This window comes from Gallus gallus, chromosome 23 (assembly GCF_016699485.2).
Source record: "Gallus gallus isolate bGalGal1 chromosome 23, bGalGal1.mat.broiler.GRCg7b, whole genome shotgun sequence".
In the NCBI taxonomy this organism is placed as follows: domain Eukaryota; kingdom Metazoa; phylum Chordata; class Aves; order Galliformes; family Phasianidae; genus Gallus; species Gallus gallus.
Window position 1 is genome coordinate 5,955,443 of NC_052554.1, and position 18,481 is coordinate 5,973,923.

The 18,481-nt window shown below is 52.2% G+C and overlaps 4 protein-coding genes across 14 annotated transcripts; all 4 read right to left on the minus strand.

Moving 5' to 3' along the window:
* Positions 1 to 25: 25 nt before the first annotated feature.
* Positions 26 to 3,100, minus strand: GALE (UDP-galactose-4-epimerase). Of its 4 annotated transcripts, none has more exons than XM_046903619.1 (10): positions 2,771 to 3,100; positions 2,360 to 2,475; positions 2,153 to 2,266; positions 1,877 to 2,053; positions 1,665 to 1,778; positions 1,518 to 1,584; positions 1,355 to 1,440; positions 1,189 to 1,266; positions 951 to 1,065; positions 26 to 864 (listed from the first exon to the last, which is right to left on the minus strand). In XM_046903619.1, exons 1-10 carry the CDS (start codon positions 3,030 to 3,032, stop codon positions 809 to 811), a joined length of 1,185 nt encoding a protein of 394 aa, XP_046759575.1. In that variant the 5' UTR covers positions 3,033 to 3,100; the 3' UTR covers positions 26 to 808. The 4 variants fall into 4 exon arrangements, with proteins under 4 accessions (XP_046759575.1, XP_417833.3, XP_040507787.1 ...); XM_417833.8 differs by having other exon boundaries at positions 2,546 to 2,790; XM_040651853.2 differs by having other exon boundaries at positions 951 to 1,082; positions 2,546 to 2,790.
* HMGCL (3-hydroxy-3-methylglutaryl-CoA lyase) lies at positions 3,024 to 6,653 on the minus strand. Of its 6 annotated transcripts, none has more exons than NM_001198715.2 (9): positions 6,559 to 6,653; positions 6,258 to 6,332; positions 6,037 to 6,144; positions 5,588 to 5,683; positions 5,097 to 5,245; positions 4,435 to 4,498; positions 3,965 to 4,153; positions 3,724 to 3,849; positions 3,024 to 3,520 (listed from the first exon to the last, which is right to left on the minus strand). In NM_001198715.2, the coding sequence occupies exons 1-9, from the start codon at positions 6,607 to 6,609 to the stop codon at positions 3,419 to 3,421; spliced, it is 960 nt and encodes a 319-aa protein (NP_001185644.1). In that variant the 5' UTR covers positions 6,610 to 6,653; the 3' UTR covers positions 3,024 to 3,418. The 6 variants fall into 6 exon arrangements, with proteins under 6 accessions (NP_001185644.1, NP_001185643.1, XP_024998732.1 ...); NM_001198714.2 differs by having other exon boundaries at positions 6,413 to 6,653; XM_025142964.3 differs by lacking the exon at positions 6,559 to 6,653 and adding an exon at positions 6,413 to 6,504 and having other exon boundaries at positions 6,247 to 6,332.
* Positions 6,654 to 7,066: 413 nt separating this feature from the next.
* FUCA1 (alpha-L-fucosidase 1) lies at positions 7,067 to 11,744 on the minus strand. Of its 2 annotated transcripts, XM_046903621.1 has the most exons (9): positions 11,391 to 11,744; positions 10,870 to 11,004; positions 10,523 to 10,660; positions 9,754 to 9,859; positions 9,254 to 9,454; positions 8,853 to 9,043; positions 7,962 to 8,061; positions 7,751 to 7,786; positions 7,179 to 7,307 (listed from the first exon to the last, which is right to left on the minus strand). In XM_046903621.1, exons 1-8 carry the CDS (start codon positions 11,732 to 11,734, stop codon positions 7,781 to 7,783), a joined length of 1,221 nt encoding a protein of 406 aa, XP_046759577.1. In that variant the 5' UTR covers positions 11,735 to 11,744; the 3' UTR covers positions 7,179 to 7,307; positions 7,751 to 7,780. The 2 variants fall into 2 exon arrangements, with proteins under 2 accessions (XP_417835.2, XP_046759577.1); XM_417835.8 differs by lacking the exon at positions 7,751 to 7,786 and having other exon boundaries at positions 7,067 to 7,307.
* A 26-nt stretch (positions 11,745 to 11,770) lies between these two features.
* Positions 11,771 to 18,430, minus strand: CNR2 (cannabinoid receptor 2). Of its 2 annotated transcripts, XM_046903629.1 has the most exons (3): positions 17,562 to 18,430; positions 15,943 to 16,519; positions 11,771 to 13,906 (listed from the first exon to the last, which is right to left on the minus strand). In XM_046903629.1, exon 3 carries the CDS (start codon positions 13,843 to 13,845, stop codon positions 12,790 to 12,792), a length of 1,056 nt encoding a protein of 351 aa, XP_046759585.1. In that variant the 5' UTR covers positions 13,846 to 13,906; positions 15,943 to 16,519; positions 17,562 to 18,430; the 3' UTR covers positions 11,771 to 12,789. The 2 variants fall into 2 exon arrangements, with proteins under 2 accessions (XP_046759585.1, XP_024998919.2); XM_025143151.3 differs by having other exon boundaries at positions 15,943 to 18,430.
* Positions 18,431 to 18,481: the final 51 nt, after the last annotated feature.

Here is an 18,481-nt window from a genome sequence, read left to right on the forward strand (position 1 = left end):
AGCAGGCACGGAACAGAGCTGCTACTTAGAAAGTAAGAAAATTTATTTAGAAACAAATCAAAAGCTCTATTCATAATTTAGTAGTGTAAGTTATTAATCTACCTGACAGCAAACTGGGCTAGCTGAGTCATCATTTCCTAAGGGAGCCAGTATTGCTGTCAGTAATAAATAGGATCAGTGTGTACAGCCAAGCAGAGCCTGCTCCTGAGCAACCTTTAGGAATGTGATTACAGAAGCAGCTGCACAGGCACTGTAGAAGCAGAACCAGACACCAGATCCCTCACAGCTGCAGGCAGGGGCTCCTCCAGCACCGCAGCAGCACGTAGCAGGCAAGAATTGGTCCCCAAAGCCACCTGAGAGGAGGGGGAGGGAGAGGAGCCCCTGGCAGCCAGCAGGGGCTGGTCCTTGGTGGGCCTCAAGACTGTAGTCTTGTGGGGGAAGAGAGGAAGGCCTAGGACCATGCAGGAGGCATGGGGAAGGCAGCTCCTTGCCCAGGCCTCCCCCTTTTGGTGCCCAGGGCTGCGGCTGTAAGGAATGAGCACTTTCCTCCATAGTTTAGGCACCCAAGACCATGTCTGAGCACTGGATACAGCCTCTCCTGCAGTATGCATCCCCACCAAGCACCCTCCTGTTCCAGGTCCCAGACCTTTCTGTGAGTGGATTTAGTGCCCTGGGTAGTGAGGCTGGGCCTTGGCTCAGTTCTGTGAGATGCAGAAAACCTGGTGGGGTGAGGATGAGGAAGCACGGAGGCAAGGGGGGGGGCAGGCCCCTGAACCCAGTACCATAGAACGAGCCCTTGGGCCTGGGCTCAGTTCTTGCTGTATCCTGTGGGATTCTGCAGCTGCCAGCGCCACAGGTCCTCACCTGAACAGGGAAAGAGGCAGTGAGGAGGGTTGGGAGGTGGGCATGGTGCAATGAGGAGGAGGAGGAGGAGGAGGAGATGTTCTTACACATCTTGTCCAGACCAAATGCAGCTTTCCAGCCCAGCTCACGCTCAGCAAGTTCTGGGTTAGCATAGCAGGCAGCCACATCTCCCTCCCGCCGGCCTGTGATCTTGTACTTGATCTGCAGGGAGAGCATAACTGTGGGGCAGGGAGCTGCCAAAGCTCTGCAGAGGGCACCAACACTGTCATGGGGGCTGCCCAAGCAGGCAGAGAGCACTACAGGAGTCAATGACTCAGCACCTACCTCCCTCCCTGAGGCTTTCTCCATGGCCTGGACCATCTGCAGGACAGAGTAGCCTGTGCCGGTGCCCAGGTTGTAGATCTGGGAAGAAGACAAGGGACGTACATCAGCTCCTGCTGCAAAGGCAGGAGGGCCAGGCACCCTTTGTTCACCAAAGCCCCACTCGTACCTTGCAGCCACAGTTCTCTTTGAGCTTCTTCAAAGCAGCGATGTGTCCCTTGGCCAAATCCACAACATGGATGTAATCCCTAATACCTGTGGGGACAGAGGATGAGCACGAAGCCCTCCTGAGCCATATGACAGCTCCAAACCATCTATCCACAGTAAAGCACCTGTTCCATCTGCTGTCTCATAGTCATTCCCAAACACACTCAGAAATTCCTGGCGCCCCACTGCCACCTGTTCAGAAGAACAGACATAATCTGCTCAGCCTCTGCCACACACAACACTGTGAACCTGCAGCTCCCGCTGGGCAGTACCTGTGCCACGTAGGGCATGAGGTTGTTGGGTATGCCCTGAGGGTCTTCTCCGATCATTCCAGACTCATGGGCACCGATGGGATTAAAATAGCGCAGGAGAATGGCATTCCAGCCCTGGGGAGAGGCAGAGACCTGGCAGCCCTGATCCCAACCCCAGCACACTGTGGCATAGCACCACTGCTCTCAGCCCTGCACCCCCGGCAGCCCCTTACCTTCTCTGCTTTGCAGAGGTCCTGGATCATCTCCTCGATGAAGTACTTAGATTTGCCATAGGGGTTGGTGCAGCCCCCGACTGGGTGCTTCTCATCCAGGGGAAGGTACTGTGGGTCACCATAGACAGTGGCCGAGCTGCTGAACACGATGTTCCTTACACTGTATGCTTCCATGGCCTAGGAGTAGAGAGAAGCACTGCAGAGCCCACCACACAGCACCACATCATGCCCCACAGCACTGCACTGTGCTGCAGCCCCACTCCCGTTTCCACTGACCTCCAGTAGCCGAATGGTGCCAGTGAGGTTCACATTGTAGTACTCCAATGGCCGCCGCACAGATTCACCCACTGCCTTCAGCCCCGCGAAGTGCATCACAGCCGAGAAGCGGTGCTGAGGGAGAAGAGACGCGTTAGGGCTATAGCAGCTCGGTCCTCGCCCAGGGGTATTCAATGCCCGGGGGGGGAGAGGAGGCAGTGGCCGCACCGTGCTGAAGAGCTTCCGCAGCGCGGCCCCGTCCGTGATGTCGAGCTCCTGAAAGGCGATGGGCGTCTGCGCGATGCGCTGCACGCGCTGCAGGCTCTCGGGGAGCGCGCCGGGCCCTGAGGGGAAGGGGTGGTGGGTCCGAAGGCTCCGCATTAGAAGGGCCGAAGCCGGCAGGGTCGTGCGTACCTCTGGCGGCGTTGCGGAGGTTGTCGATGACCACGGGCTCGTAGCCCGCCTCGGCCAACTGCAGCACGCAGTGACTGCCGATATACCCCGCGCCGCCGGTCACCAGGATACGCTCCGCCATGGCTGCGGGAGAAGCGGGAGCCGAGCCCGACGCTCTCCGGATAGATCACCACCACCGAGCCACGGGGGACGGAACCGCCCTCGGGCCTCGGTCCTGCCGCTCACCTTCCGGCCAAATCCGCCCCGCCTTTAAGGCCGGGCCGGGCGGGGCCTCCCGCCCCCGCTGCCACGCGCGCCGAAACACCTGCGGACGTGTCAGCCAGGCCGGAAACGGGGCGTCGGGGGCGGGAGCTTCCGCCTGAACGGCTGCGGCCATTGGCGGGGCGAGCGGCAAGGCGGCGCCGGGGTGCGCATCGCCCCCTGGCGGCGGGAGGCCGCACGGCACCGCGAGCGGAACGAGACTAGCACGGCCGTGGTCTCGAGTCATTAAACGACACCTTTATTAGTTTAGATCAAACAATGTGTCTATTACTCCGAGTACTTAGAAGTATCTTACAACAGATACTGAAGGTTCTCATAGTGCTGAGCACTACGGAGAAGGCCAATGGCTCCTCCTGGTACCCAAATCACAATGGCAGCACCGGTGCTGTGCCCACCACCACCCACAGCTGCGCAGCAGCCACCTCCTCTCCCTGCCCTTCTCCCACATCTCAGGAAAGTACTCCCATTTTTCATTTCTTCAGAGATTCCATCAGATTACACACTTCCTCTCCGGGCCTGGGAGGAGCCCCAAAGGCAGCACCATGAAGGGAGCAGGGCTGGCACGATAGCTACACACTGTCCTTGACTCACGAGCAAACCTCCTTCAGTACATCACAGCCTGCATGCGGCCTGGGACACTTTGGAATTGGTTCTTCTGTTCAGAGCATTGCAAATAAAGGTGCCGGTGTCCATGAGCTTCTGCAGGTCCACACCCTTCCAGGACATAGAGGGAACAGGGTCAGTGCCACTGCCACAACACTGCCCCAGGAGCATGGCAAGGCACAGAGCAGTGGGGCAGGGGAGCTGCAGGAGCTGCACAAGGCCCACAGTACCCTCTCCTACACTTAGGGCTCTCTGGGCTAAGTCCTGAAGCTCCACTGCAGCCTGGAGCCAGCACTCAAGCCACTCATGCTTACCGTGTGGATGCCCAGGCCATTCAGCATGTACACCAGGTCCTCTGTAGCGACATTTCCTGATGCTCCCTGGGCATAGGGACAGCCTCCAAGGCCAGCGACAGAAGCATCAACCACACTCACGCCCATCTGCAAAAACACCATTCTCAGTAAATTCCCTTTAAATAAAAGGCTCCCTATGGTTCACAAACAAACATAGAAGAAACTGAAGCAAGTGTGCTCTGCTGCAAAGCAAGAATCCTACCTGAAGTGCCACCAAGATGTTGGCAAGGGCTTGCCCATAGGTATCATGGCAGTGAACAGCAAGAGCCCCCACTGGCACCTCCTTCATGACTGCCGCCAGCATCTCCTTCATGCTCCCCGGGGTCCCGATGCCAATGGTGTCACCAAGGGAGATCTCATAGCATCCCATTGAGTACATCTTCTTTGAGACCTGCCCAAAAGCCAATACACTGAGAAGACAGCTTTGTCATGGCCCTCCCCGGAGCTGGATACAGCAGTACAGAGGAACCAGAGCATGCCAGGAGATTCTTTTCTGGAAACATCCACCTGCCTGACATCCTCATCCATATCAACTAGGCAGCCTAGACAGCTGCAACCTCCCTGTCTCCTCTCCCAATCTTTGGTTTAATGGTTCAAACACATTCTCCAGACACCAGGGTCAAAAAGGAGCCAAAAACATCCCAGAACTTCTGGTTATCTTTAAGAACTCACCTCTGCAACTTTAGCTGCAGAAATGTTCCCTTCATAGGGACATCCAAGGACGCATGAAACATACCTATTGTTAAAAAAGCAAATCTTTAACAAGAGAACTGAAGTGAGACTATACAAGCCAAGTTGTTCAGAGCTTGTGCAGCATTTTTAATTCACTATACAACAGAAGAATTCATTTTCTATTTTAAAAGCCAGCATGCATTCCAGTGGACAAAACTAAGGTAATTAGTTACTCTACAATTACTTCTTTCATAAAAATAAAAAATTATGTAAGACAAGCATGCCAGATCAGGAGAGTTTTAGATCTAAGCATTTCAATGTGTAGTCTGCCACAAAGCCAGTATTATTTCAGATTTGGTAAAGCTGAAGATAGAATGAACAAACAAGGGGAAGAGTGGAAATTGTCAGGAGCTGTCCAGAGTACACCAAGCCAACACCTGAAACTATATCAGAATGCTGTCATTTCCAAATTAACACTCCCAATGCACAAAGCTCACATTTGTTTGCACTCATCCAGACAGAGGCACTCCTTGCCAAAAAGTGAAGTTTAAAAGCAATTCCCTTCTCCAGTGCTGCATGGGCCAGACTCCAAAGAGGTAACCTGGAGCAGTTACACTGCCCCTGGGCTGCTGAGCACCGAGCTCACAGCGGGTGCTCCTTACCCACGGACGGGGATGCTGGCTGCTCTCGCGGCGTTCATCACTTCACTGAATCTCTCCAGACTCTCCTCTATGGAGCAGTTAATGTTCTTCTTTGTGAAGAGCTCAGATGCTGCTCCAAAGATGGACACTTCTTTGGCCCCTGCTGCTACCTGCCAACGGAAAGCATTAACCAAGTTAGATGACTTCTCTTGCAAGGGAAATGACAAGCATGATCAAGACTGCAGTTCTGTCATTTTATTTTTTCCCTACAGTTTTTCCCTGAACGACCTAATTAAAATTAAAAGAAATCTGAATTTTAAAAAATGATTTTTAGTAAAATATATTGAGTTACTCTCTATCATAAGCAACAGGTTTCCCCAGCAGAACAATCCTTTTGTAGAGGAGCTATGATGTGAAGCTGCTGCCTATCAAAGCTGCAGATATGTTTCCCACCCTTAACCATGGCTGAAATATTCCCTCCTGGGCAGTCCTGAGGCTCTGTGACCCCTTACCGCTGCCTGGAATCCCTTCAAGTTGGGGGTCAGCACTGGGTAACTCACACCAGGCAACTTATTGATTCCTTGCATGACTTCAGCATGGTCGGCCATCTGCAAGGGAGACAGGGAAAAATTTCTAATGGTAACAACACATTTACTCACCTACATCACAATTTATAGCATTTTTTTTTTAATTCACTTTCTATGAAGGGGAGTGACAATACTCAGGAAACAGGGGGAAACGGTCCCTCTGATGCACTGCAGGTCTCCAGCCCACCATAGCCCACCATGCACCTGAACTACATCCCTGAGCTGAGTGTGCCCCTCAGGCATGGAGGGAAGCCTTTGGGCACTGCAGGTGCCTGCATGAGGCACTACAAGAGGGACCTGGGCCCTGTCACCGGGTCTGACATCAACCAGGTGCTCCTGACAGCGCACTGCTGCCACCCCATATCAACGCTGACCTGCGGCACCCATCGTGGGGACACAAAACTGGTGGCCTCGATAACCGGCAGCCCCGTCTCCGACAACATGTCGATCAGGCGGATCTTCACTGGCGTCGGCACCACGCTCTGAGGAAAGGGGAGGAAAGCGGGGCTGAGACCTGAGCCGCTGCGCAAACCAAGGAAACACAGCGGTGCCCGCCCGTTGCACAGAACGCCCTCTGCACCCACCCCGGCGGTACCTTCTCGTTCTGCAGCCCGTCGCGCGGCCCCACCTCCACCACCTTCACTCTCTGCGGGAAGGCCGCGGTGCTGACCTGGGGGCAGAGAGAGGGACAGCATGAGGGATCGAACAGAACCGGAACAAACCGTCCACCCGCGACCCGGCGCCGCTCACCGGCCGCAAGGACACAGCCCAGCGCGGCAGCAACCTCCGCACCGCCGCCATGGCTGCCCGAACCTCCTCACGTGACAGCTACCACGTGATTCAGAGAGGGCGGAGCTCTGCAGTCACGTGAGAGCGGCGCCAGAGTGTGGGAGTACCTGGCGGCGGGTGGTATCACGTGACAGCGGTACGGCTGCGAACCGCGGCATTGTGCGCTGAGAGTGCCTCGCGACGCGCTCAGGATGCGTTCGGGACGAGCCTCGCCGAGCGCCGCCTCTTATAGCCGCACGCCGTGCTCGGCGCCGCTGAGCAAACAGCTCGTGTTTGCCCAGGGCCACCCCGCGCCGCGTCACCGGCGGGCCTCCCGTGCCAGGGCCGTCAGCGCGGGCCGTTCCGCAGCCTGCGAATGGGGAAACGCCGCCGCAGATCTCCGAGCGCGTCCGCCCCCACCGAGACGCGGAGCAACGCCCGGGCTGACGCCGTGCCGGGACGCGATGCGCAGCCCCGTGCCAGGCCTCGCCTCCAGACCCTCACGCAGCCTCCCCCCCCCACCTCCAGCAGCGGGGCGGGGGCTCAGATTTAGACCAAGACCCCTTTTCCCTGGCAGAACGCCGCCGGGCTGGCAGCAAGGCCTGATGATGCCTTACAGAATGGTTAGAAGATAAATCCTGTCATGAAAAACAATTTATTTAACAGTGAATGAACAACTCATCTGAGGCTCAATCGAAAAGACGGGTGGGGGGCGGCCGCTTTCAGCCCGTGGCTGTCACTTCACGCCCTCCAGCCGAACAGCCCAACCCGGCTGTGAGCGCACAGGAGACGGAGGCGCGTCAGGCAAAGTCACCAGCAGTCCTTCACCGGGAGGCTGCTGCCACTGCAGAGTCCCCGCAAAACCCAACATCGTCACCTGCAAAAAGGGCACGGGGACACTCAGTTGCAGCTCAGGTGGGCACTTTGAACACTGCAGGACACCCAAACCACGTTTCAGTCTGCACAACTTCCCACATTCGAGGCAGCCCTGTACTTTTCCACCTGCCATTCAGAATACACAAATGGCAACATAAGGGATATTTTTGGGCCAAACGTTTGACTGTAGTGTGCTGGGTTATGGGTGGCCTAAAAAAAAAAAAAAAAAGCAACTTAGAAGGCTTTACCTGTGTTTGTTTAGAGCAAAGGGCACAGCAGCATTTGCGTCACAATTACATCTGCAATTAGCAAGTCAGTGTACCTCATCTGAATTGATCCCTTCTGTGTGTGAGGCTTGTTATTTACTTTGCCTCTCTGTGTCAATAGGGTCAAAACAGTTGTGGGGAGAAATGTTCCTACCTATTCTATGGGAGACAAACTCACCCTATCCATATTCCACGTTGAACAGTGAGATCAAACCTGAAGAATAACAGAGGATACTGCAAGGGTGTGGGTGAAAGCACCCCATACCAATCAGTAAGGGATAACAACTTCATGTTCTCTCCAGTACAAGTTGAGCTGGGCCTTCTCAGCCCACATGTGCCCAAGGTGGGTTCTAAAAGTGCATTAGGTCTTTTTTCTTCAAGTTCCTTACTTGCGTGGCTGGGGATGGAGTGGGCACAGACAGCTGCAACACACTGTTCTGAGGCCAGGTCAGAAAGATGGCATAGACAACTGCTCCTTTGGAAGTATACCTAAGGCAGGAAGAGTTCATTGAAGTGAAGAGCCCACAATAGAGAACCAATCATGGCCCTGGCAGCATGAGAACACCAGCTTGCCCCCTGTCACTCCACAGGGGTCACCTACTTTTCCCTCATTCCAAAATCTCTCACTTTGGACCCATCAGTAAGCACTGGCTGATAAAACCCAAAGAAACAAAGTCCACGCATGCTGCCTAAAAGCAAATGTCATCACTCCTTGCCTCAGACTGTGGTCAATGCATCAGATGAGCTGCCAGGTGCTGCTCTTGTCATTGCTCTGCATTTCTAGACTGAACACATTTGGGTACACTCAAAACTAACAGCTCTGTTCTGTAGCATTTCTGGCTCTTGATTCACTCACTGTGCTTTTCTCAGCGAGTACAACAGTCAGGTAACAGTGAGCAGGACTGTTATATAACTAAATACATAACTAAAAGCAAATTCCACTGCATTTTCAGATTATATGCATTGAAAGAAACTAGCCATCCCACTACTTAAACAGTTCTGACAGCAATGGTATGGATTGTTTTTTTCAAAGAACTACTGGTTTTTAAATCACACAAGACGGCTGAAGATTTGAATTTTATTCCATTCTTTCCACAAGATATTCCTTAGATGACGTGGCAGTAAGTGAGCACTCGAGCTGTAGGATATTACCTAAAAGCCACCTGTGCCTAATGGCAACCCTTCAGAAAGTGCCAAATTTAAGAAGCAGCATCAGCTTTGGAAGTCCCAGCCCAGCTGGGTTCCAGCTGCAGGATGGTACTGAGCAACGGAATCCTTACCAGACAGTGTCTGTGCTGTTCTCCATCTGTACTCTCCATGGCTTTGACTCATAAATTGCCTCCCCGTTAGTGTCCAGCCACCTCCCGAGGGCCAGAAGCCTTTCTTGGAAGATGGGAACAATCACTCCCTCTTTTGTAGGTCCCACATTGAGAAGGTAGTTGCCTCCAAAGCTCACAGTTTGCACTAGCTCCTGTGGCAAACAAATCAAGGTAACAACTGCATTTTCTTCACTTCTGACAACAAAGAAACTCGAGGAGTGCTTTGTCCTCGTGAAATGCTCCTTCAGCTCCACCTGCCTGTATGAAGCCCATGCCAGCTCTTTCTCCGAGTAGCAGAATGAAAGAAACCTCTAATTCTTGGTTAACTCCCACACCAGTTAATTTGAATTCTGAATTCTTACCTCGATGATACTGGCTACATCCATTAACTCATCAATGTGCATATTGCTTCGATAGCCCCAGGAGATCTTGTCAATGGAGGAGCACATCTCCCATTTGTGAGCAAGCAGGGTCCCTGGCTTGTATTTGTCAGCACAGTTGTAAAAGCCTCCATGATGGCAGGAGCAATTATTACACCAACGATCGTTCACAACAACAGTATCCTGGGAGAAGAAACGTAGCTCAGAAACAAGGTTTTGTCTGGGACTTTTTCAGCTTCCATCCATCCATCCTAAGTTACCTGAGGCATCTAAGTTAGAGGGCCAAGTACTTATCCCCTGGGATTTGAATCCCAGAGGCTTCTCTTAAAAGCACAGTGTGGACTTTTTAATTCTGGTGAAATAATAAAACAAGTTTGGCACTTGCCAAGGTTACTCATTTGACTGCATTCATATCTCACTGCTGCCAGATCTTCCACATCTATACAATGCTGCAGGCCATGAGGGACAGTTGAAAGTTTTACCTTGACAGGACTGTTGTTATACAGCCAGGCAAGGAAGGAGGTAGAATTCCAGTACGAGTCTGGAGCTTCCCAGTCTCCATCTGACCAAATCAAATCTGGTTTATACCTAGCAGAGAGATTAACATTACTTAAGAATGGCTTAGCTGCTCCTACCCCAAAAGAAGCACTTCACAGTTTCTTGTCTCTGAAGTCCACTTTCACTTCCCATCACCTGACATTACCAGGAGGTTCATGCTACCACTTCCCACTTCAAAAAAGCTGCAAGTGACTTTCTTGTAGCAGCAGAGTGATTATCATGGCTGGAAGTACAGGATGCAGTTCTTCCAAATACAGAAAACTGTATCTCAGAGGCAGTTATGAGGTACATCCTTTACCTGCTACAACGGCTACTGTGAGCAGCATGTGTCCAAGCCTGGTAACTTGGTCAATTGGGGAATGAAAGGAGGGATTTAGATTCACAGTGAAATTGCTCTTTTACTTTACTAAAAGGCTTGCTTCACTTTCAGAGCTGCTCTCAGAAAAGGCAGTATTAAAGGGCATTTATCTTGCATGCAAGATTTGCCCCTACCTTATTGTACAAGTTAGATTACTGACAAGACAAATGTGAACCCTTTTTTTAATTACCTCAAATCGTTACTGCTAAGTAAACAGATTTCCTTTGGCAAAAATTAGCATTTGTCACCTCTGTTCTCTGCATCTACTTTGCATCTTTCTCAACAGTATGGAAGCCAAGAACTGCTGTTGCATCCTGACTGGTCGCAGCTCTTACTTTAAGACAAGATCATAGAGTTCTGGCATTGTCTTCTTTAAAACAAAGTTCTGGGTCTTGAAGCCGCTTTCTTTGTCAGACAGATAGAGAGGGTTAAACCACTCCAACAGAGAATGATACAGTCCGTAGCGTATGTTGCTGAAGGATAGAAAACACAAATGAAAGAGTTAGGCCAGCAGCAGAGATTGAGAATCAGTTCAGAGTAGATTACTGGCATAATTATTTCACAGTTTCATGACTTTGCAAGCACTGTTTCCATATCAAAATCATCATTTTCTACTGTTTGCCAAGAGCAGCCAAGAGAATTCAGTGCATGGAGATGACAAAGCAGCGAAGTGTAGCAATACTTCTCTCTGAGCGCCTGTCCCAGCTCTCCCACAAGGTCGCGGTGGGGCCCCGTGTCCAAAGAATTCCAGTTCCAGGACACAGGCGACCCCCAGTTGGTGAAGCCCTCGTGGTGCTTCGTGGTCAGCACCACATACCTGAGGGAAAATGTTGTGGGTCAGGGTGACAAAGGAACTGCGTTATCCCAGTCCTCACTGACAAATCCAAAGCTACGAAAGCAAGGGACTGAGAAACTATGCCGTGAGGGTCCTCGTTAGAAGCCCTTTTCATTGTCCTTAGAATGTAAAAGAGATGACATGAATAGTAAGGTTTTTAGATGGGTTTTAATGTAAAACATGACCAACTGAGGCTTGGGAAGCAGTAAGAGCAGCCGTCCCCTTGGCACTCTAGGCATGACCTGTCGGGGCCCCAGGTCCCTTAAGGATCCCCAAAATGGCCTCACTCCTCATGGATCCCCAGACGTGGCCCCATCCCCTCAGGTACCACAGCCACCGGCGCCACACGGCTGGTGCTGCGCACTGACCTGGCACCGGCCCGCTGGAAGAGCCGGGCCCACTCATGGGGCTGGAAGTCGTAGGCGGTGAAATGGGGCGCGAAGTCCGCGTAGGAGGCGGCGGGCGGGAACCGCTGCTGCATGAAGCGCTCGTAGTCGGCGCGGTGCTCCCCCTGCCAGTGCCACCAGAACCACTCGGAGCCCCAGGCGGGGACGGAGAACACGCCCCAGTGCACGAACACCCCCACCTTCGCCTGGTCGAACCAAGCGGGCAGCGGCCGTGCGTCCAGGCTGGCCCAGTCTGGGCTGTAGCGCGGCGCGGCGAGCCCCGGCCCCAGCGCGGCCGCCAGCCACAGCACCCCGCCCGCCGCCATGCTGCCACCTGACGTCACACGGTGGCCTCCATGGCTACCGAGGCAAAGGCGCAGGCGCTGCCTTTGCTAGCGAGGCAAAGGCTCCCTCCATCTTAACCCGGAGCCTGTCAGTTCAAGGCCGTGGCGTGCCCAGCAGCGAGGCCGGAGGATGCCCTCCCCCTCCCCATCCGCCTCTGCCCCACAGCACGTCCGTGACTGCTGTCTGCACTGTGAGGAGAAAGGGAAGCCAGAGGGGTTGGCTCCCCTGAGATCCCTCACTCCTGGGTTGCATCACCTGCACGTTCCAGGTGAGCCAGGGCAGAATCCAAGGGCCTCGCACCCGTGCCCAGACAGCGCAGGCAGACCTGGCCCTGAGGCAGCCCCGTGGCCCTGGTGAAGGGGCTGAAGGTTTTGCAGCCAAAGCTGCTGCTTCTGTGTGATTTGCAAAAGAATCTATTGCCTCCTCCATGCTTGGGATTACTGTCCCTTGCTGCTATTAAACCTCTGTCCTGAAGGACTCCGCATGTCAGAGGTTAGTGGAAGAAAAGGCTGAAACATTTCTTTAATGTTTAATTGTATAACATCCAACAATGTGTGGCAGAGATTAAGTTTCTGTGAGTCTGCAAGGCGGGCTTAAATAGGTGTACTGTTATACACAGTGATGTGCTGCTAGAGCTTTGCTGACAGTGCTTGTATAACTCTGCCCGTACCAAGCAAAGGGCTGGGACAACACTTTTTGACATTTTGACACAGATATAACTGAGTGCAAGGAAAAGTGTCAGGTAGCTACTGGCGGGCAGACAGGATTTGCTGTTCTGAGGTATGGCATCACCCTCTGCCTTGTGTGTGGCACAACGTGACATGGCACTGGGTCTTGGCAGCCCTGGGAATGGTAGTCTGTACAGATCTGGGCATTTTGTGTCCCGGTATCTAAGAAAACATCAGTAGGAGCTGACTCCACAACCTGATCTGTCACCTCCCAGAACTTCCACGAGGACAGAAAATAAAAGCAATCCAAAAGAGAAATGATCCAGACTCATTCCACCAGCTGACCGAGACTTCCCAGCGCTGCATCCCTACAGGACATGTGTGTCCTCACAGACGGTCTCTATCATGGAGGACCTGTGAACACTCTCTGCTTCTGGGCTGTCATTTGAGGTCCTCAACTGCCTCCTGCATTGGGAAAGGCGCATCCTCAGGGAGGAATACAGCTCCTTGCTTCTCAGGGCATAAATAATGGGGTTCACCATGGAATTGAGCAGGCAGAGCGTGCTGCAGAAGGCAAACACCTTGCGCAGGTGATTGTTCAGATTTACAAAGATGCTGTAAATCATGAGAATGAGGGCTGGCAACCAGCACAGCACAAGGACAGTCAGCACCATGACGAGAGTCTTGGCCAGCATGACGTCCATCCTCATCCTGGTGTTCTGCTTTCCCACATGCACCTGGTGTTTCCCCATGTATGCCACATGCTGGTGAGCCCTCCACAGCATACGTGCGTAAGCACAGACTATACACCCCAGCAGGACCATGACAAGACAGATCCAAGTGGACAGATAATTGTTGTCCACAAAAGGGAACAGCTCGGAACAGGCTGAGTTGAGTGTACAGCAGTTCCAGCCCATCAGAGGCAGGAAGGCAGTGGCCACACATGTCACCCAGAGCACCCCTAGTGCTGTCCATGCTCTCTTCCTCGTCACAAGCAGCTTGTATTTGGAGGGGTAGCTGATGGAGATGTAGCGGTCCAGGGCCATTAGCAGCAAGCTGCTCAGGGAGGCCATGAAAGATGTGTTCACCCCTCCCAGCTTCAGCAGGAACAATTCTTTAGAAGAATCGGTTTCATTAAAGACATGGAAGTTAACAAAACTTCTTACAAAGATGATGCTGGCCAAGAGGTCTGCCAAGGCCAGGCTGCTGATGAAGATGTAAGAAGGCTTTCTCCTTGTACCAGGGGAGGAGAAGATCAGGTAAAGCACCAGACAGTTCTCAAAAATGCCCAGTGTCCCAAAGAGGCCACAAAGTGTGGCAGTGCTGATCTTCTGTGCTTGTGTGCTGAGCACCATGAAGCATTCCATGCTCTTGGAGCTCACATTGCATGTGGAGGCATTTTCATACATCTTACAATTAATCATTATACTTAACTGGAGCCAGGAGCTTGCAGGGAGAGTTTTGTCTTCCTACGTTCCAACTGCTCTGAAAAAGATTGAGGGGAAGGTGAGGGATAGCCCTACAGGGACACTACAAGTAGTAAATTCAGTTCCCTTGGTGGTATCCCTTCTTTTACACAAGAGATGATCCTGTTGCAACCTACTCTCAGGGAAATGCAGCGTGAAGGGGAAATGCCTGCTGCAGGTGCAGAGCTGCTCAGTGCATGCTGTGGCAGCCAAGTCCTGTTTTTTTCTACACTTCTGCAGTTTAATGCATTCAAATCCCTTCATCTTCATCACACTGAAGAGCTTGTTCTCATTCATCAGGACAGCAGCTGTCTTTGGAGGCTACAACAGACAGCAGTGACCAACACTCTAGAAAACCACATCTACCACATATTAGCAGCAAGAGATGTTTGTACTTGTCTCCCTTACTTCCTTCCCCACTGAGTACGCACTCCTCTGACTGCTGCTGCTGTTCCTGTGCTTTGTAGCAGCTGTAAAACACCCATCAGCCTGTTATGTTGTGCAGAACCCTCTGAGAAGACCCTGACCCCACATTTTGCTCCCACCTGCCCACTGGGGAACAAACATTGGCAGCTGCAGGGTTTTCGGTTGCTTGTTACACCCAGAGCATTTTGATCCTTATTTGCATTTCTTGGCATATTGGACCAGAGTAGTCCTGGACTTTGGGCTGAAATGTGGCATAGCATTGCAGCAAAGTTGCTCTCCTCTTACGTCAGGTTCTGGCATGGAGCAACTACACAGGACCACAGCTATTGCACTCCAACCTCAGCATCTCATGTTTCCTGCAGCTCTTTGCAGAACATTACAAATGCAGCAGTGATTACTCAATGCCATTATTAAATCTGACAGCCCTTGTCTCCCCAGAGGGGTGCACTGTGCAACCAGGTGGGGTGGGTTTTGACACATCTCAGGGCTTACTAGGAACACTGCCTCCCTGGGTATACAAAACTCCCTCAGCAAAACCCTGCCACCCAAACCAAGATATCTCTTAAGCAAACTCTACCTTGACATCTATTGATTGCAGACAGCTTTCCCAGGACTGTCTTAAATTCTCCATACCTGCATTTATGTAGTGTCCAAAGAACACTACAATGCAGTGTTCAAATAATGTTTAGATGTTGTACTATGGGAGATAGTCTAGTGGGGAAATACTAGTGATAGGTGGATGGTTGGACTCGATGATCTTGGAGGTCTTTTCCAACCTTAATGATTCTATGATTCTATGACTCTATATTCAGGAGACCAGAAACCACTTGAACAGCAAGCGAGTGCCTGAAGGTAAGCAAAGTGCTGTCCCCTGTGCAATGCTGCGTCAGGAGAAACTTTGATTATAATGGCAAAATAACTCCCATACTGACTATTCTGGGACAGCTTCTTCCATTAACCTGACATAGTTAAGGGAAGCCCTTAGGTTCAAAATGTAGCCACTGTGCTGGCCTTGTAGACATCAGCCAGGCAAACCCAGACCTCCTCTTCCCACACTTGTTGTGTCTCAGGCTGAGTGACAAGGATAGCTCTCTGCAGTTTGGACTGAACTCCCCCCCTGTCCTCCTTCCAACTCTGGTGTCTGCAAGGGAAGGCACAGGGCCTTGTTCAGCCCCAGGTCTACCTCTTGGCACAGCTTTGGCACTATTTTGGAAATAGCTGTTCACCCTGGCTAGTCCCTCTGGCCACATTAAGCAATGCCCAGCAGTTATCTTCCTGATGTTAAAAACTCTATGGCACAAGTGCCACGTTGGGGATTATTTGCTTTATTTGTCCTCAGTCACTGTCTGCCCACGTGTGAGTGCAGTAACAGCATCCAAAGCACACTAGTGCATTGCTGCAGAGCTGCAATACTATGCCAGCAAAAAGTACACGACATGGCAGAGCAGTGCTCCACTGAAATCCTCTGTGGAGCCAAACGCAACACCAACCAGCAGAGTGCTTGGCCTCAGAGCTCAGCACCACTCATGTTTGCAAAGCATTTGGAACTCTCTCCAATATATTTAATGTAAATATTTATTAAAACCAGCTGTAAAGAGTCAGTCTTCAGTCTGATACTGAGACACTTACCTTGTTTTTCTCTTGTTAAGAAAGCATTCATCCAAAAAAGAAAAAAAGAAAAGAAACAAAAATCCACCCTTCATTACACAGTGCAGTGCAGTTAGTCCTGAATATCACCAGATTTCTCCCCCACGTCAGCACTGTGGCTCGATGTAAACGGCAGGATGCTTCACCCTGAGAAAGAGGACGGTGTGCTATGGGACGTCCCTGGGGCTGGGACCCGGCCTCTCGCCTCTTTCTTCCTCTGGCTGGGGCCTTCCCAGCTCCAGCCCAGGGCAGCTCCTGCAGCTGCAGCTGCTTCCCTCTTCTTTCACATCTCTTCTGCTCTCATCTGGGCTCCACACATAATTATGTGTTATTCTCCTGTGCTGCAAACCCATCAGTGCAGTTCCTTTCTTGCTCTCTTTTGCATTCTTTCAGTCAGCGTGCGGTTCTTTCCTTCCCCACTTCCCCTCTGTGTCTGCATCCTGCTTCTGGCTGTGCATGCCACCTTGTACAGCTACGCTCACATGTACCCAGTCCCCCCTGGTTCTGCTGTGCTCATGCAGTTTTGAGGCGAGAGACCTCCAGGATCTTCTCCTGATTTCTATGAGCAAATGGAAGAGGAAGGGAAGGAAAAGAGTCAGAAGGCAGACAATTTAGGTAGAGCTGTCACACACGGGGAACTGCTATGTGAGCCATGGGGCCCCATCCACAGCACAAATCCTTCTCTCTGTGCCACTGAGGCCACTTCTCTGTGCACCAACGTGCTCTGCTGATGCCAGAAGAGTAAGATTGCATTTTCATTGTAAATGGCAGGGAAAGGAAATGGCCTAAGTGACACAATCGGACCTGCAGACAGGACAGACCCATGGCCCAGAGGGTGAGGGCAGTGCTCCCACTATTTGGGGCTGTCTGTGCTGCAGAGCCGGGACGGGAGGCGGTGACACGGAGCACAGCTGCCCTTGGAAGCCCACAGGCTTCACAATAGTGGGAACGTGAGAGTTTGCCCATAATCCCGAAGGATTTTGCCCCATTGCGGGCCGGCTGAGATGCCCCCGGTGCGGTGCGCGGCGCTCGGCCGCCCCCGCCCGGCCGGAGGTCTGCTCTTCTGTCGGTTCACAGGACAGAAACGTTTTCCCCGCAGCACATCCAGAAGCACAGCCCGACCTGTACTTTGATGCGCCCTGGCAGGATGACTTCTATAGCCTGAGGGCTTTTTGTTGGCCTCCAGCTTGAGTTTGTTGCCTTATCTGCAGCTAACACAGCTGTGAGCAGCCCTGGCTTGGAAACTCCCCACTCCATGCCAACTGCTGAGATCAGTGATCAGTTCTATATTCCCACAAAGATCACCTTCTGCTTTTTTTTTTTTTTTTCTTTCTTTTTTTTCCCACCTGTTTCTTTGTTTTTGTCAGCTGGCACTGAACAAACGTAGAACCAACCACAGCAACCACTCCTGGGGCACCCCTTGCTCTGCTGTGCTTAAAGGTCTGCTTCTGTCACCTGAGGTGGCTGAATTCAGTGCATCCATCTGACTTAGTGGTACTGAAGGTAGCAGCATGCCCAGGCACCCAGGAGATGCTGCTCCTGAGGAAATGCTGAGAAAAAAAATACTAAAAACCAACACAGTATGATTTTTTTCTGCATACCGTGGCTCAGAAGCAGACCATGCTGGGCTAACCCTCCATCCCCACCGGCAGTGCCTGCACCAAGTGGAGCTGTTCTGAGAACTGCTCTGTGTGCATTGCAAGGGTAGAAATGCTTTTCTTGCTGATAGGATGAAAAGTCAGTTGGTTCAAATGGGCTGAGGACTTTCATGTGCTCTTGTCACTTACTGCTGTATGTTCCAACAGGAGCTGCGAGATGGTGAGCAGCCAGGAGCATCTCCATTTGGGGCTAATGAAGTTCTGAGGATTAAATGGAACATTTATGCAAAACATCATCTCCTGCAGTGCCCTGCCTGAGGGACAGGTGGTACAGATGAGAATGTTACAGCTGGAAGAGCCTCATTCAGTTGTTAGGGTGGTAGAAGTGTGGTAGAGGGTGGAGAGGAGGAGCTGAGTAAGGCAGATCCTCAGTGAGGACCAAGGCCTGTGCTGGGCCTTCAGGTGCAGCACCTGAGGCTTCGTGGGCCCACAGCTTCTGTTCCTTTCTTCCACTGCAGAAAACACGCAGAGTGCCAGAGAGCTCATTGAGGGCAGTGCCGCAGGGCTGGGTGCTGCCGTCCCCAGCTGTAGCGATTCTGGGGCTCCGTGAGGTGACGGTTTTGCTGAGGTGAACAGTGCGGTGCAGCACAGGCCGTGTCTGAGGTGGCTGGGGCACTTCTGAGGCTGAAGCGTTTGGTTACAGCAAGCATTGTGGTCTTCTAAATGAGAACCACCGCAAGGCCGTCAGACATAACAGAGGGCACCAGGAAATAGAACGACAGGAGAGAAGGGAGCAGCCCCTCCCCAGCCGGGTTCGTACGAACGCGGAGCGGCACCTCTTCCGGGCAGGCACGAAGCACCGCTCCCGCGCTGCGGGGATTCAAACCGGACCCCGCCCCATCGTGGCGGTGGGCGGGACTTGT

What these genes read in the sequence shown, in the direction of transcription:
- CNR2 (XM_046903629.1), bottom strand. Translation starts at nt 13,845, where the DNA reads ATGATTAATTGTAAGATGTATGAAAATGCCTCCACATGCAATGTGAGC.
- GALE (XM_040651853.2), bottom strand. Translation starts at nt 2,666, where the DNA reads ATGGCGGAGCGTATCCTGGTGACCGGCGGCGCGGGGTATATCGGCAGT. An exon ending in TGCGGAAGCTCTTCAGCACG is followed by an intron (nt 2,267 to 2,359) that starts GTGCGGCCACTG and finishes CTTCTCCCTCAG; the next exon opens with CACCGCTTCTCGGCTGTGAT. An exon ending in ATTTGGTCTGGACAAGATGT is followed by an intron (nt 865 to 950) that starts GTAAGAACATCT and finishes TTCCCTGTTCAG; the next exon opens with GTGAGGACCTGTGGCGCTGG.
- HMGCL (NM_001198715.2), bottom strand. Translation starts at nt 6,609, where the DNA reads ATGCCGCGGTTCGCAGCCGTACCGCTGTCACGTGATACCACCCGCCGC. An exon ending in GTGATACCACCCGCCGCCAG is followed by an intron (nt 6,333 to 6,558) that starts GTACTCCCACAC and finishes CTCTGCCCCCAG; the next exon opens with GTCAGCACCGCGGCCTTCCC. An exon ending in CCCCACGATGGGTGCCGCAG is followed by an intron (nt 5,684 to 6,036) that starts GTCAGCGTTGAT and finishes TCTCCCTTGCAG; the next exon opens with ATGGCCGACCATGCTGAAGT.
- FUCA1 (XM_417835.8), bottom strand. Translation starts at nt 11,734, where the DNA reads ATGGCGGCGGGCGGGGTGCTGTGGCTGGCGGCCGCGCTGGGGCCGGGG. An exon ending in ATGTAGCCAGTATCATCGAG is followed by an intron (nt 9,044 to 9,253) that starts GTAAGAATTCAG and finishes TGTTTGCCACAG; the next exon opens with GAGCTAGTGCAAACTGTGAG. An exon ending in AACAGCACAGACACTGTCTG is followed by an intron (nt 8,062 to 8,852) that starts GTAAGGATTCCG and finishes TTCCTGCCTTAG; the next exon opens with GTATACTTCCAAAGGAGCAG.